Below are 18,160 nucleotides of genomic sequence, written 5' to 3'. Positions count from 1 at the left end.
ATTCATGATTATGTTAGTTTGTCCAATAACTTTTCAGCCCCTAAAATTGGGTTGACCACATATAAAAATGGGTGTAATTCCTACACCGTTCACACAATTTGGATGTAACTACCCTCAAATTAAAGATGAAAGTCTACACGTACAGCACATCTTGATTGTTTCCTTTCAAATCCATTGGGGTGGTGTACAAAGCCAAAATGATGACAATTGTTTCACTGTCATTGTTTCACAATATTTATGGAGCTAACTGTACATTTATTAGGGCTGTCTGGTTTTTGGTGAGCTTTACACTTTTCAGTGTAAAGTGTAATGCTTTACTTCTACAAACACGAGGAAATATAAATCAAAACTCTTTGAAACTGCGATAATTGTCCTTTAAGCCATTGACTAAGGAATCTAATAAAACAAAAGATGCTGGACAGAGCTTTACGAAGAAATGCTTAGTGTTTTTTTGACCTTTTTGTTGTTTATGTCAATTAGAGCAGTCTATTTTAGCTTTAAATATGATTGAGATTGTAATTCTCTAACCAAAGCAGTCAGACTATTTCTCCAACTAACCTGGCTGTTCTCGGAGTGCTTTTCACCTTCATCAGAGGACTGCTCTGCCACTACTGATGCAAAGACTTCAAAATGGCTGAAATCAGCAAAGTTGGGCTGCTCGGGTATCTGTTGAGGTGAGGTACTAGAATGAGCTGCTAAACCTTCCCCATCCATCGAGCGTTGCCCATGGGGCCCAGTAGCCTGCAAAGAGGAAATTTTGATTAATAATTTTAATAAAGACTTATTTTTGGACGCTCCTCACATAGCAAGTAAAATACAAGGACGAATTACAAACATTTAAAATAAGCATATATACATACTCGCACCTATGGGCTTTGATCGATTTTTTTTTTTTTTTGTAATTGATTTTAACTACCTTATTGCGTCTGCCAACAGGAGCAAAAAAGTCAGAAAGCATATTGAAAGATGGTGACAAGCGTGCATACAGTTTACGAATTATGGATCTTACAAGATTTGCTCTTCAGTGCTTACCTTTTGTGGAAGTACAACACATTTATCATATCATTGGGGCTTCTGTTTTTCAGTGTTTACAGTATTTAGCTACTTTCCTATTAAGTTTCTCGACTAAAATTGAGAAATGTGTTGGCTGTGAAATTACAAAAATTAGTAATGTCTGAATGTCATTTTCTAATGGGGGGGGCAGCAGCAGAGGATGATAGATTACATTTTTCAGCACTTCAAAATAATAACTATATATATATTAATTAAAGCGTGCTTAATTAACTATTACAAGGATCAATTAATACACTGTTCTCACTGGGCTGTAACCAAAAAATATGTACCCATATGTAGGGATTTATTTAGATATGTTATAAAAAAAAACAAAAAAAAACGGATAAAAATAATTGGTAAAGGAGAAGGGAAAATTACATTGAAATCATGCATGTATCATTTGAATCACAAGAAAGTATGGTCAGCCTGGAGTTCTCTATTAACAGACAACATTGAAAAACTTGTTTGTTCAAAATATCGGCTTGCTTAGAGAACAAGCTAAGCAGTATGGTTTTTTCGCTATCTAAATATGAAGGTGTAATTTCCTCATTTCAAATACACCATTACACCATTACTAAGACTTTCTTGCAAAATGTAACTAATAAACAGAGGGTGCCTTTGGATTCCATGTAAGTGCTTGTGTTAAGTTGTCTGCAAATTACAAGAATCTTACAAGAATACTGGAGTCACCCTTGACCCCACTCTATCCTACTAACAGCACATCTCCACTTCCAACACGCACCTGCTAATTCTTCCTGAGCCACATACACAGAATCTGCCCATTCCTAGCAGACTACTTGACTCAGCTGCTCATCCAGACCCTGGTTCTCGCCTGCCTGGATTACTGCAACTCCATCCTTGCTGGCCCGCATGAGACTGCTACTCACCTGCTCCAGCTAATCCAGATCTCGGCTGGTGTTCTCTCTGCCTCGATTTGCACATGCTACTGCAGTACTCTGCTCCATTCACTGGCTTACAATGTTGGCACACATTCAGTTCTTGACTCTTACCAACCATTGTCTCGAACAGACTGCACCTAGCTACCTTTAGACTGCTAACTCTCCCTCCAGACCTCTACATTCCTCCTATGACAGAAGACTAAAGCCCGGGACACACCAGCAGGTTGCGTTGCATGGCTTCGCTTCTAATTTTATGTGCTACAGACAATGCCACACCAATGCTTCTACCAAGTGTCAATTCCCTTTCCACAAAAACGAATTACATAACTATATTTTATGGTAAAAAATAGAAATAAATGTGTGTTTTCGGAAAACTCCTCTGAATCATCAACAGAAGATGGGGAGATGGAGGAAGAAGATGAAGAAGAAGAGATTTTGTTAATTAAGTCATGGGATCATTGAGCACATTGAGAAGAGGCATTGTTGAATTACATATTGAATATACTGGGGTAGTGTTATGCAGTATTGTTTTTCTTTGTACTGAACAAATGCTCTTCACAAGTAAGAGTCTTGCTTGGATTTGTAAAAAAAAAAAGTAATTTTAGTGTTCTAAAAATAAAGAACATTTACGTTTAATAATCATTTGTACTGTGTGTGATTAAACAAGATTAGTGCATTTTTGTTTGTGTATGCACATTTTGTATGCTTGTGCTTTATGTCCTGTTTTGAACAGAACCCATCTCCCGGTTAAAACAAATCTCCCAGCCGATTGGCGATCATAGAGTTTATATAGGCTATATTAGGTATGAACTTCAATGGGTGGGGAGACGGGAGATATATTAATAATATAGCTAATATAGTGATCAGCTTCTTTTCCTAATATGAAGGACACATTGGTTACAAAACCCACAGGCAACTACAAAAAACAGATTATTATTATTATTATTATTATTATTATTATTATTATTATTATTATTAGTTTAACTACTTGTTACATCTCTCCCATAATGCACAACATTATAGTGGTAACATCACTCACTACTGGACTGCTCTGGGAGAAATCTTGATGCGACACCCCACAAATTTAAGTGATGTGACGTGTTGATTTGTCTGGGTCCATAGACATCCAATACATTCAAAACTGATGCTAGGTGAAGTGACGCAAGGCAATGCGCTGGTGTGTTCCGGGATTTACTTTGCCCCACTCTCCACTCCCCTTCCTCCAGAGCAAGATCCTTTTCAACCCTTACCCTTAAGTGGTGGAAAAATGTTCCCACTGAGGCCAGGACCACACAGTCCCTGACCACCTTCCAGCATTTATTCAAGACACATCTTTTCAGAGTGTACTTGTAATACAGCAGCTAATTCTCCTGAGCTGTTCAGCACTTATTATTATGCACTATATGTAACTATGCTTCCTTATGCTGCTACTTACTTATGTCTTGTTGGAACTTCTAATAAAGTGTTCAGTACACCAAGGACTTAACTACGACTTTACATGTTACCTAATTTAACTAAGAGGTATGCTTATTGCATTTTGTATTGATTGTATTAGTAGACTTTTTAATGCTTAAAATGCTTATTGTGTAAACTGTAAATCGCACTGGATAAAGGTGTCTGCCAGGAAATAAGTACAACATAATAATAATAAACTTGTGTGTATGAAATGTATACAGTTCTCTCCGTCTTTAATGGCAATTTAAGAATAACTGATAAATCAGCCATACAGTTGTTCAATCAATCAATTAATATCACTAAATGCATCCTATTAAACATATGATAATTTATATACAAATAGTATAATTTGTATATATGTATATGCCATAAGATATTTGCAGATCATAAATAATTTCATACAACTATTGCAAAACTGCACAGTCACTGATTTAACCCCAAAACCTCCCATTGCTAAGTTGTTTTAATTGCATTTAATTGCCAACATAGCCAACATCAGACCAACAAGATACACCTATACCATAACTAGGGCCCTGTGTATTATGCAACCTTTTAAAAAAATTTTTTTTAATAATTTAATAATTTTAATAATGTGACTGCTATTGCCTCTGCTAATGCCAGTTAAATCATCACATACTAGCCCTTGCCAGAAATATTTGGGTACATTTTTGGAAAGCAGACAACCTGGTTGCAAAAGGTAAAAATATGTATATATTCCCCAAGCAGAAAGTTTTAAAGACCACCTGACAGAAGTAATCCAAGAAGGTTTTACTTCCACATAAAGTTACCACCCGAGTCATGCATAAAACATTTGAATACTTGGTATTCTGCTGCTGAATATCATTCCAAATACATCAATTTTGACACAGGCTTGATGGAAAACAAAATGCACATTTCATCAAACACTGTAGTGTTAAATAACCTCATTTTAAATAAGTTGGCATTAAAGCTGAAGAGATGCATGTCCCTTTAAATACGTGTAGCCCTTAAATCAACTTAATTAAAAGACTGTGGCAATCAGTGCTCTCACCACAGCTGTGCCTAGCTCTATGTAACCTGCCTGATCTTTCTTTCAGAGAGATCCCTAGATCACCTGAGCCAGTGTAATGTCTTGGAGCATTGCAGAATCCTTCCTGTCCCCATTGATTTTGTTTGCCTTTCTTTTATTAGCTTATTTTGTTGGTTGAGTTTGAAGGCTCCTCCGTGAGGAGGATATTGTTGTTTATTTTCTCCCGACTATTAAGGTGCTCAGTAAAAGCCTGTTGGCTCACTTGCGTACCCCCCTTGTTGGGAGACTGTGTTAAAGACATTACGGAATCAGATGAAATAATCATGAGATAATTAAATCAACTGGTGGTTTAGGAAACTACATGGTCACCTTGCACAGTGTGGAATGAAATGCAAACTTAGAAAACAGGCTGAATTAAATGCAGGGCCCTAACCATAACCATAACCTCATAGATCACAGATAACAATATAATGTTTCATTCATACTAATTTCAAAATTCAAGAAACAAAACTGCAATAGTTTGTTATACAATTATCTATTGGGAGTCCATATGTATCACAGCCATTATCATGTGTCCAGGAAGAGTAGTTTGCCGGGTTCTGCCACTACACAAAGCTTTACACATTTAGCCAAAACCAACAGTTGTTACAGAACAACCACACAGTTTGTCCAATAAACAGCAAAACCTTTAGGGCTAGGCCCCTAAATATACTAAGAATGGCCAATTGCAGCACAATCATACCACTCTTGGCATCTTTGTTGTGCAGAGTTGCAAAATATTAAAAAGATCATATGTACCAAGAGAAAATATGTTAATTCAGACAGCTACAAAATACTGATTTAAATATATTTAACGTCATCTTTGCAAAAAGCATTGTGATAGTCGATGTGCATAGCTCCAGCTTGGTCTTGAGTACACAAAAGGTTTGCTTAATCACAACCATGGTCTCCAACTCGCACGACTATGTCCGCTCTCTCAGATTCAGTTCTGGTGGTTTGCTACCCTCTGAAACAGTTTCTAGCATCAAAATGACAGCAGCAGCATATCCCCACATTTTGTTTTCAATAAAGGAGAAGAGCAAACTCTGCCCCCTGTAGGGTTGTACAGACGTTGATATATTAATAAGGGACTGATCATTAAAAGCAAAACACACGGTAACATTAAAATTAAAATAAACAACATGTAGCCTACACAAGAATAACATAATAATAATAATTAGGGCTGTGCCGGTGACAGATCTCTAATATGTATATACCATCGAAGAATTTACCGCAGTGGCTGGTATTACCGTCCGGGTGTGGGGGATGGGGGCGTTGTTCCAAAATTCTTTAAGAAGTAGGAAGACTCTTCAAATTCACTTTCCAATTCAGTTTTATTGTTCAAACAGTAGAACTACATAAATACAAAATAAAAGTAATATTAACAAATACACAGAGAATAAAAAAGATTTAAAAGAAAAATGTGCAAATGAGTCCATTGCTATTTTTTTTGTTAGAAAGTTGCCAACTTAAAATCGCAACTTTAAAAGGAGCATTTGAAATGCACTTTATAGATTCATTTTTTTTTTTAAAAGAACAGTATGTAAATAACACCTTTGCAAAGTATTTTTTAAAATACCTACATATTGACTTTGTCCGGTTTTAACAATCGCATAGGCGTTGCAATGTTTTGTTATTCATTTTAATCACAATTCTAAAATGGGAGCCTAATACCCGATTACATTATCAAAGCGTCCCGTCCTTTCATAACAATACTAAATACTATAACACAGATAAAATAGCCTACAATTATCAAAATAAGATGCCTATAATAGGAAATAAACGTTCAAATGTATTTTCTTGTTTAAGGAGTCAAACTGGCTCATGGATAGACTGTAATTACAATTAGTTTATTTGACAGAAAAAGCTTTACCCATATACATTTTATATATTTTACAATGTGTTGAATAATAAGTAGCACCACGCAGTTATTTCACTGTTCGCAATGTTTTACAAAATAGGAAGATAAGAGAATCATGGGAGAATTTATTTGACTTATTAGAAGAAAATCAAAAATGCGGCTTGGAAACTGTATAGACAGCAACAATTTAAGGGCACTAAAGAATGACTGACAGGCATCTTGCACACTCTGTGAATAAGTCTCCAAAGAGGTTAATTCAAAGACAGTTGTTATGGAAATGTGTTGATGCTTACATCAGTGAACAATACAAGTTCTCACACCAGAAATTGTTTTAATTTCTATCACAGCTGCAGATTATTAAGCACAGATTTTTGTATATATATATATATATATATATATATATATATATTAAAAACAGCAGTATTCATGATAAATCATGCCCTCACCACAGTGAAGCAGTATGCCATTTAACGGCTGGGCCCTAATAATAATTATAATACCTGTTAATATGCAATGTTATGATAAGCGTTTGACTTGTCACAACTTGATGCTGCAATGCTAAATATTACTCATTCAATACAATTTAAATTAAATATGATTTCAAAATCTTGGCAGGGGGCTCATAGTCTCGTCATCGTGAGTGTGGAGCCTCGACTTTAGATCAATTAACATACTTTAGAGCAACCATAGGGATATCAGGAATGAGAAGGTCAGGCTTGACAGCATGAGCCATGTTGATTATAGAATTTTATAAATTAAATGTATTTATATAAAGTCACCTCATGTTACAAATAACCATTGAGGATTCAATCACGCAGGTGAAATATGGATATATTGAAGCCTTCTAAGGTTAGAAAGAGCACAGGTCTTAACACTGAACATGATGCACCACAGTTCAAGTTAGAACTTGAATTAACTTTGACATCAGAATCATCTAAAAGCATTGACAAAAAGGTGACTATTTTAACTGAAGAAAAACATGCATCCCATTTGTATGTCAACAGTTACAGAAATACAGAAATTATAGGAGAATGAGTAGCTGTGCCAATTATTTTAAATCGATAAACCCAGTCTGACTTCTTGACTCATACATGCAAATTCTCAATTACAAACATAATACAAGAATACAGATTACTGATTATACTGGCTATATTTCAGAAAGATAGGATAGCCAAGGAAGCTTCTAGATGTGACAGGAAGTCACTGTATGAATGATCACAACATCTGTCATTTAGAAGAAAAACACTCTTAATATAAAAGATTGCGATTGCTTACTCTGATGCCCACTATAGTGGAAGTACAGTAGAGAAACATGGTTAATGACAAGAGTACCTAAAGTGATTTAATCAGAGATATATCTCAGGTCCATAGGTAACATTTGAAACCTGCAGATACTTATCAGGGAATCCTAGTAAGTCAGGACTGAGAGAGGTGCAGGAAGAGACTTGAGAAGTGACTGCACAAGTAATGAAGGATACAGTGATGCCTGGCTCCTGCAGGTAAATAAAGTTGCTTGACTGTACCCTATCATTCCATTGATATATAAAGCAATGTACACTCACCTAAAGGATTATTAGGAACGCCTGTTCAATTTCTCATTAATGCAATTATCTAACCAACCAATCACATGGCAGTTGCTTCAATGCATTTAGGGGTGTGGTCCTGGTCAAGACAATCTCCTGAACTCCAAACTGAATGTCTGAATGGGAAAGAAAGGTGATCTGCTCAGTTACTGGGATTTTCACGCACAACCATTTCTAGGGTTTACAAAGAATGGTGTGAAAAGGGAAAAATATCCAGTATGCGGCAGTCCTGTGGGCGAAAATGCCTTGTTGATGCTAGAGGTCAGAGGAGAATGGGCCGACTGATTCAAGCTGATAGAAGAGCAACTTTGACTGAAATAACCACTCGTTACAACCGAGGTATGCAGCAAAGCATTTGTGAAGCCACAACACATACAACCTTGAGGCGGATGGGCTACAACAGCAGAAGACCCCACCGGGTACCACTCATCTCCACTACAAATAGGAAGAAGAGGCTACAATTTGAACAAGCTCACCAAAATTGGACAGTTGAAGACTGGAAAAATGTTGCCTGGTCTGATGAGTCTCGATTTCTGTTGAGACATTCAGATGGTAGAGTCAGAATTTGGCGTAAACAGAATGAGAACATGGATCCATCATGCCTTGTTACCACTGTGCAGGCTGGTGGTGGTGGTGTAATGGTGTGGGGGATGTTTTCTTGGCACACTTTAGGCCCCTTAGTGCCAATTGGGCATCGTTTAAATGCCACGGCCTACCTGAGCATTGTTTCTGACCATGTCCCATCCCTTTATGACCACCATGTACCCATCCTCTGATGGCTACTTCCAGCAGGATAATGCACCATGTCACAAAGGTCGAATCATTTCAAATTGGTTTCTTGAACATGACAATGAGTTCACTGTACTAAACTGGCCCCCACAGTCACCAGATCTCAACCCAATAGAGCATCTTTGGGATGTGGTGGAACGGGAGCTTCGTGCCCTGGATGTGCATCCCACAAATCTCCATCAACTGCAAGATGCTATCCTATCAATATGGGCCAACATTTCTAAAGAATGCTTTCAGCACCTTGTTGAATCAATGCCACGTAGAATTAAGGCAGTTCTGAAGGCGAAAGGGGGTCAAACACAGTATTAGTATGGTGTTCCTAATAATCCTTTAGGTGAGTGTATGTAAGTAATGGAATGCACAATATAATAAGCCTACAGCAGATATGTTTTTCATTGCAACAACTTAACTAGGGAAAAAAAGGCTAGAGCACCATACTAGCATGTTATGTATGCAAAGTTTAAGCACTGTGGGCCTTGACTTCTCAAAACAGGTCATATGTGGACAATATACTGTAAGTTGCAGATGCATACTTTAAGTAGTTTAGTAAAATAAGGTTGTGGAAAATCATATCTTCAGATTTCCAAACTATCTGCAGGTTGTGTATTTTTGAAATTATTCTTGCAATTTGCATGGTTACGGTATTCAATGCAAGTTGTAAAATTATCCATTAGATCTCTACACTATCACACAGTGTTTTCTACAGGATTCTGTGTTTGCAGTGGGGGCTTTTGACTCATAGGGAAGTCTTAGCTTTATTTACTTTTTTAGTGTGATAACAAATCAAGAGTAGAAACAATAATAGATAGAAAAATAAGTGAATCTAACATTCAATAGTAAAACAAAAAAAAAATAGTATATATTTAACTGTTGTACTATACTGCCTGTACTTCAGCGCAGATCTGCGCAGCTCCACCAATGGTATCTGTAGAATTCTACAGATCTGCAGAAATCTGCACAACAAGAACACGACCAATGGCTTCCTCAGAGATAAATTTTGCATCAAAATTCTTTGACAAAGTAAATTAAAACACTGTTAAGTGTATAATATGTATAATAGTGCAATTAATCTACCCCAAATCTACAGCTGGTAGGTTAACCCACCTAAAAGCCGAACACACTTCTGCAACACTAGCAATGACAGAAAAGGAAAGAGGAACAACAAACAAATTAATATTATTAAGCTGCACACACAGCCAGCTATTGCTATTTATTTTTTTATTTGCTGGAACTTGAACATGCAGGTATGTTTCCGAACATAGACCTGGAGTCTATATGTTGAGTGTAGTTTGGAAACATGGAAAAGTAAATTGTTTAGTTAAGTAGATGGTATACGTTAGATAGATAGTCTAATACATTTCACTGTTCTGACCAGAAAACATTGCCATAAGGATGCTGATGTTCAGGCATTGTCGTTTCAGCTCACATTGCTAAACTATTATTGAATGAAAATTAAATTAACAAAAATCTAAAAATAAAAACAGTTTGGTTGGTCAGTTACAGCTTGCAAAATATTCCTTTATAAACATATAGTCACAACTACAGTTTATAGTTAATATTGTTGAAATTGTTGAAATTGTAACAATAAAAACTTGTGATAATGCCAGGAAACAATAATAATACGAGAGTCTGACACGAGATGTGTGAGAGTTGGTAGGCGCTTATTGCTGCTGTTATTATTATGCCATTTCCTTAAGTCTTCTAATAGGAAGGTATTTTTACAGAGCCTACTGTTTATTTAACAAAGTTGTTATTTAACAAACTTTTTGCAATTGCAAGAATTGTCACATTGCATTATTTTGCATTTAATGTATTCTCCTTCTTCTTATTATTAATATTATTTATTTATTAGCAGACGCCTTTATCTAGGGCACCTTACAAATGTCAAATTTTGAATGGGTGGTGGTCGACTATTCGAATAGTTGAGGACAACAGCAATGGAATTATCGATAGTCAAAATAATTTGTCATGCACATCCCTGTAAAACCATTGTAACCACATTCACATCGATGTAGCTAGTGAATACATAATTACCTCAAAAGCCGCTCTCGTCAACAGCGCAAGGGGAGAGGAGAGGCTGAATGGCTGTAAGTGAGAGGCGCTTTGCTGAATTATTTATTATGAGATTAAACATATTTCGGCTTCATTCTGAAACTGTGGAGGGACAATTTAGTTAATTAATGGGAACCACTCTAATGGCACTATTAAAGGTAGAAAAACACAAATCTGTACTTTTGCAAATCAGTAAATATCTCTGCATCAGACACTAGTTTGATCATTGGCCTATGCTAATTATTTTGTATTTTAATTCAAATTGCTACACCAGGTGAAGGGTGGGTGACAGGTTGTTTAGTGTTGATTAGACTGCTGTTGGCACTATTATTTATTTATGTATTTATTGGCAGATGCCCTTATTCAGGGTGACTTACAAAACATAAGAGTAATACAAAGTGCAAAAATACAGTACAGTTCAAGCAAAAATACAGTACTGTTCAGTACAATTAGGTCAGCACTGCACACGGGCACATGGACTAAAGACTATCAACTGCTAAATGCAACACAAACAGCCCTGTTGCAAAGGCACTTTGTTGAAAAGCATGTTTTCTGGATTGACGTACACAGCTGTAGACAGACAGAGCTTCACATTGAATAAGATGTTATATTTTAGTTTTATGCAATGGCAAGTGGTTATTTATGTTTTACAAATGATAGGAAGTTGCTTATGGTTGTCTTCCTTATATTTCTGGTAATTTTGCTCAGTTTTTTAGGCGGAGTACCCATCAGCTCGCTTGAAATTTCACAAGACTCCGCCATGCTTTTTGTATGATGAAAACAGAATAAAGATGTATGGAGCACTCTCATTGTTCAACTTTACTTTAACCAATCAGGGACGATGTCTCTAAATGTATTCAGAAATTGGGTTCACACAACTGACAATTTACAAGGGTTCCCCAAGCACAGTAATTCCTGCAGCAAAATTACAAAAAACAATGAGAAAATAATCGTAAGAATTGCCGTTTCAAGTGTAATAGCGTAATCAGCATTATAAAAGCGTAATCATTACACCTACATCGTAATGGTTGTAATGACTGAACCATCCCTGTAGTATATCATTGGAACTTATTGCTGGAGGTGGGACATACGAAAGTTTACAAACGAGAGGAGGTAATTTGACCCATTATGCTCGTTCGGTGTCCATTAATAACTGAGTGATCCAAGGATCCTATCCAGTCTGACTACTACCACAGCGCTGGGGAGTTTGTTTCAGATTGTGACAACTCTCTGTGTGAAGAAGTGTCTCCTGTTTTCCGTTTTGAATGCATTGAAGCCCAATTTTCATTTGTGTCCCCGGGTGCATGTGTCCCTGCTGATCTGGAAAAGCTCCTCTGGTTTGATGTGGTCGATGCCTTTCATGATTTTGAAGACTTGGATCAAGTCCCCACGTAGTCTCTTCTGTTCCAGGGTATATAACTCTGAAATGTACATTATTTTTTAGTTTTTGGTAACCTAAACTTTTTTTTTTTAACCTCTGGCAGTTTAACACTTACAATTCAGGTTATTCACTGTTTGATGATGAAAATCTATGGGTTTCTGTTCAACCTGTTTCAAGCTCTCTGACGTCTGATTGTTTAATTGCCTTTAAGAGGCCAGGACAAATACAAGAAGATAAGAATCACTTCATTGCCACAGTACATAAAAATACACTAGGAATTTTTTTGGTGAAATGGTCACGGAAAAGCACAAACCACAACAAAAAATCACAATACCAAGTTAGATGACAATAAATAAGTTATAATAAATAATAATAGCAAAAGATGCTATTGTGATATTATACAATACAGCTCTGGAAAAAAGAATAGACCACTTAACATTGATTTCTGAACTTGGAGTGGTCTCTTAATTTTTTCCAGAGCTGTACATAAAATACTTAATGCCTTTTTTATTGCTTCCCTACATTGTTTGGATGGAGAAAGTGAGGAGTCCACATAGACTTCTTGGTCTTTCTCATGTAATACTTCATCTAGTTATATTCCTCCCATAGTGTAATTATAGTGGACATTTTTGTTACCTGCATGTATTACCTTGCACTTGTCCACATTGAATTTCATCTGCCAGGTGTCGGCCCACAACTGAATATTATCTAAGTCCCTTTGAATAGCCTGTGCTGCCAAGATTGTATCTGCTGAGCCACCTATTTTAGTATCATCTGCAAATTTGACAAGTTTGCTAACTATCCCAGAGTCAGGATCATGTATAGATCATCATATAGAGTAGAAAAGGCAAAGGCCCTAGTACTGATCACTGTGGAACTCCACTAACAACCTCACTCCGGTTAGAAGCAACTCCTCTAATCGACACCCTCTGTTTCCTATACATCAACCATTTCATAATCCATCTACTTACATTACCCTGAATGCCTACAGCTTCCAATTTAAGGATCAGTCTTTGGTGTGGAACCTTATCAAAAGCTTTCTGAAAATCTAAGTATATCACATCATATGCTTTCACATGATCTACAGCTGCAGTTGCGTGTTCGAAAAATTCCAATAAATTAGTAAGACATGATCTGCCTCGTCTAAACCCATGTTGACTATCTCCAAGAATATGGTTTTCATGAAGATGCTCCTCTATTTTCTGTGTAATCATTTTCTTCAACATTTTACAAGTGATGCAGGTGAGACTGATTGGTCTGTAATTTCCTGGCTCAGTTTTGTCCCCTTTCTTGTGGATTGGTATGACATTAGCTGTCTTCCAGTCAGTTGGCACATCCCCTGTTCTAAGTGTCTTTTGGAATATTTTAGTTAGCGGTCTATAAATAATTTCCCACATTTTTTTTAGTACTGTTGGAAATATACCATCTGGCCCAGGTGATGTGTTTGTTCTTAATTCTGCTAGTTCCTTTAGTACCTCCTCCTCATTTATCCTGATCTCTCTTAGGATTTGCCTGGACTGATTGTTAACCTGTGGCATGTTATCTGTCTTTTCTATTGTAAAAACCTCTGTGAAATACTCATTTAGAACATTTGTCACATCTTGTTCATTTTCCAAGATACTTCCATTTTTGCCCTTTATCTGTTTCACTTCCTCCTTTATTGACCCCGTGCTGTATGTAGTACTAAAAAAAGCTCTTTGCATTAGTTTTAGCTCCAAGAGCTATGTTTCTTTCAATTTCCCTCTTTGCTTTCCTGATCCCTTTCTCAAGATCTCTTTGCAGCTCAACATATTCTTTTTAATCTCCTTTTGTATGTGCTATACAACATTTTCTTTCTCTTTATATTTTTTTGCATACTTCTTTGAACCATTTTAGCCAATGTTTTCTCAACAGCTGCATTAAGTAGCTTTTGTCTACCTGCCCCCAATTCACAACTAACTGGACCACCTGCAACAGAATTCCTGTTAGTCCTTGACTAAATCTCCTTTCTACAACCTATTTACTTTCACCAACTCAGCAGCTGAACTGAATTGACTTCAATTTAAGCAAACTACAGATAATGCTTACTTCAATTAAGGCAAACTTAAAACAAAATTAGCAATGCTAAGACTGGTCTGAAAACTAGATTGGCTGGAGCTGAAACAGTGAAGCAGTTTGACTTGCTGGTTTTGAGACTTTTGGATCATGCTGAAGTCAAATTGATGAAAAGATTATATACTGCTCTTGCGATTTCATTCAATTTCAATCAATAGAGCAGAGTCCTATTTTCAAGAAATCGCATGAAATCGGCCCTGGACAAGTATCCAATCAGAGAGCAAGAGGGAGTCACATGACAACATCTACGACGTCACTGGGAACCTTGAACAGCAGATAGGAAGTTGGACAGGAGAGCAGAGCCAAGGAAGCGACAGTTTTCCCACCATTTACGGCTACTGTCCCGTACACATAATACTGTGGTAAATTGTCAAAAGCCATTCATTAAATATTAAATAAACATTAAATAAATATGTTCCTTTCAGTCTCGTATTTCTTACCTCCCATTTCGTTTTCCTCAAATCATAGTCGTGTATCTTATACATGGAGTTGCTCTCACAGATCTTCTAGTGCTTTGATGTTACGGTGTTAAATATTTGTACAGTGATTACATGAAAAGTTATACATTTACATTTATAAATATTTTGTATACTGGTAAGTTAGCCTTGATTAGTCTTTGTTCACGTCTTTTTCTTTTTAAGTTGTCAAAAACAAAATATTCGATGTCTCTGTTTTGGGTGGCGTACAGTTGCTAATAATAATAATACAAACCATACATTTAATTACAATAACACACACACACACACACACATATACAGCTCTGGAAAGAATGAAGAGACCACTTAACATTGATTTCTGAACTTGGAGTGGTCTCAATTTTTTCCAGAGCTTTATATATATCAGGGGTGGAACTACACTCATTCCTGTAATTGAGTAGCTTTTTCGTGTACTTTTTTTGAGTATTTTTCCAATGTGGTAATTTTACTTTTATTTAAGTATGTTTTGAGTGAAGTATTGTACTTCGCTACTTTTAAAAAGGCATTCGTTACAGAGTACACATTTTGTAGGCTGTCACGAAAAACAAAATGTGTCTGACAGACAAATAGACCAATAAATGAAGGAGCAAGACATTCAAATGTCCAGCATCCCGCCCACAACACTCAACAGGCCAATCACAGTGTGTGTTGTGATGGTTATGGTTGGTCAGTCCATTAATCAAGGATTTGAAGTCAGTCCTCCAGTCCAGCAGCAGTGAGGTGAGTGAACTTGCTATCTAGCCACCAGTATTGGTGAGTAGAGTGAATTTTTTTTAATCGAAATCGAAGATCGATCAAAACGAGTGTTTCATTTTGACCATCAAATTGAAAGACAGGGTTGCGCTTTATTTATCTGGCTTCGCGTGGCATGTGTGTATTTCTCAGGCTTATCCGTTCTTATATGTCACTAAAAATTTGAATTAAATATCTATACGGCGTTCCAGCTGTGAACTCTTCAAATGTAATAAGTTACAAACACTTTCTTCTGCAACCGCGGAACCTGCAGTTTATGCAGCAGGATATACTGAATACAGTATAGCCGACAATCTGGGCTTTGTAATAACAAATAGTCATTGTGTAAGGATTCGTGTTGAGTCCTGAAACATGATTTTCTACAAGTATAGTCATATATTATTGTCATTAAGTAATGTATCAGCAGATTTGCACCTGCTATAGCGCTCCTCTGCCCTGTGATTGGCTCAGCAAGTTTCTAACTTTGGAATTCAATCTCCATCTCGTTGCAAGCCCAGGTCTCTGGATCAGTGCTTTGATCAGTCACCTGTTTGATCATGAATGCTAATTATTTTATATTATAGGCACTGTAGTGTTGAAAAGCGTGTTTACTGTATTTCTGTACGCAGCTGTAACTGAGATGGAGCCATTTCAAAGCGCTTTCACGTTGCATAATACTATAGGCTATGTAATATTTCAGTTTCCTGCTAATGTTATAACTGGTTCTTTGTTTTATAATTGTTTATGTCTTCTAAGATATGTGAATACCCATTTATACAGTGTATTGTGTAAAGTTTGTTTTATTATTATTTTTCTTGTGTATGTATATGTGCACGTTTTGATACGCAGTTTAATAATCACAGCTGATACAGCTCCCGTCTGCCTGTCCTCTGATTGGCTCAGCGAGTTTCTAACGGTCCTGGAATTCAATCATGACACTCCAGAAAAACTGTTCATGCAAATCTAGAACTACTTAAAGTTCATTAAAGTGTGTTTCATAAGCCCTTACTGTTCATTTACTGTTAATACTGTTATTGTTGATTTCCTGGCTGGCAGTGTTAAAATAGTTGTTCGATTTCTGTCAAGAAAGGTTATTAATTTAGAGAGAAGTGTGTGAAGAAAAATAACAAGTACATCATTCTTCAATGTTGACAACATATCAGACAATATCAAAAATTACAAACCTGTACTCTTTTGGAAAGAGGTGTTTCTGTAAAATACAGGGGACAGACTAAAACGGATAACAAAACAGAATGCCCAATGACAGGAGCACGGTCTATATCTCCAAATCCCACACAGGAATCCTAAAATCCTGAATACGCTTTATTTAAAATATCTGATCTGATTGATTGCTTCTGTGGACAGGTGCTTTTTATACAGGTAACAAGCTGAGATTAGGAGCACTCCCTTTAAGAGAGTCCTCCTAATCTCAGCTCGGTACCTGTATAGAAGACCCCTGGGAGCCAGAAATTTTTACTGATTGATAGGGGATCAAATACTTATTTCCCTCATTAACATGCAAATCAATTTATAACTTTTTTGAAATGCGTTTTTTTGGATTTTTTCATTGTTATTCTGTCTCTCACTGTTAAAATACACCTACCATTAAAATTATAGACTGATCATTTCTTTGTCAGTGGGCAAACGTACAAAATCAGCAGCAGATCAAATATTTTTTTCCCTCACTGTATATATACTCACCTAAAGGATTATTAGGAACACCATACTAATACTGTGTTTGACCCCCTTTCGCCTTCAGAACTGCCTTAATTCTACGTGGCATTGATTCAACAAGGTGCTGAAAGCATTCTTTAGAAATGTTGGCCCATATTGATAGGATAGCATCTTGCAGTTGATGGAGATTTGTGGGATGCACATCCAGGGCACGAAGCTCCCGTTCCACCACATCCCAAAGATGCTCTATTGGGTTGAGATCTGGTGACTGTGGGGGCCAGTTTAGTACAGTGAACTCATTGTCATGTTCAAGAAACCAATTTGAAATGATTCGACCTTTGTGACATGGTGCATTATCCTCCTGGAAGTAGCCATCAGAGGATGGGTACATGGTGGTCATAAAGGGATGGACATGGTCAGAAACAATGCTCAGGTAGGCCGTGGCATTTAAACGATGCCCAATTGGCACTAAGGGGCCTAAAGTGTGCCAAGAAAACATCCCCCACACCATTACACCACCACCACCAGCCTGCACAGTGGTAACAAGGCATGATGGATCCATGTTCTCATTCTGTTTACGCCAAATTCTGACTCTACCATCTGAATGTCTCAACAGAAATCAAGACTCATCAGACCAGGCAACATTTTTCCAGTCTTCAACTGTCCAATTTTGGTGAGCTTGTTCAAATTGTAGCCTCTTCTTCCTATTTGTAGTGGAGATGAGTGGTACCCGGTGGGGTCTTCTGCTGTTGTAGCCCATCCGCCTCAAGGTTGTATGTGTTGTGGCTTCACAAATGCTTTGCTGCATACCTCGGTTGTAACGAGTGGTTATTTCAGTCAAAGTTGCTCTTCTATCAGCTTGAATCAGTCGGCCCATTCTCCTCTGACCTCTAGCATCAACAAGGCATTTTCGCCCACAGGACTGCCGCATACTGGATGTTTTTCCCTTTTCACACCATTCTTTGTAAACCCTAGAAATGGTTGTGCGTGAAAATCCCAGTAACTGAGCAGATTGTGAAATACTCAGACTGGCCCGTCTGGCACCAACAACCATGCCACGCTC

At 37.1% G+C, this 18,160-nt stretch overlaps 1 protein-coding gene across 3 annotated transcripts in view; it reads right to left on the bottom strand.

Moving 5' to 3' along the window:
• Positions 1–18,160, bottom strand: part of reps1 (RALBP1 associated Eps domain containing 1) — a 181,560-nt gene that overhangs the window by 27,266 nt on the left and 136,134 nt on the right. For 2 of the 3 annotated variants that reach the window (XM_066700473.1, XM_066700558.1), the window contains exon 16: positions 559–741. The exons of the other annotated variant lie outside the window; for it this stretch is intronic. In XM_066700473.1, the coding sequence (XP_066556570.1) occupies positions 559–741 (183 nt within the window). The remainder of the gene's footprint in view (positions 1–558; positions 742–18,160) is intronic. 3 annotated transcript variants of the gene reach the window in all.

This window comes from Amia ocellicauda, chromosome 1 (assembly GCF_036373705.1).
Source record: "Amia ocellicauda isolate fAmiCal2 chromosome 1, fAmiCal2.hap1, whole genome shotgun sequence".
NCBI lineage: Eukaryota > Metazoa > Chordata > Actinopteri > Amiiformes > Amiidae > Amia > Amia ocellicauda.
This window is presented reverse-complemented; position numbering and strand designations above follow the sequence as displayed.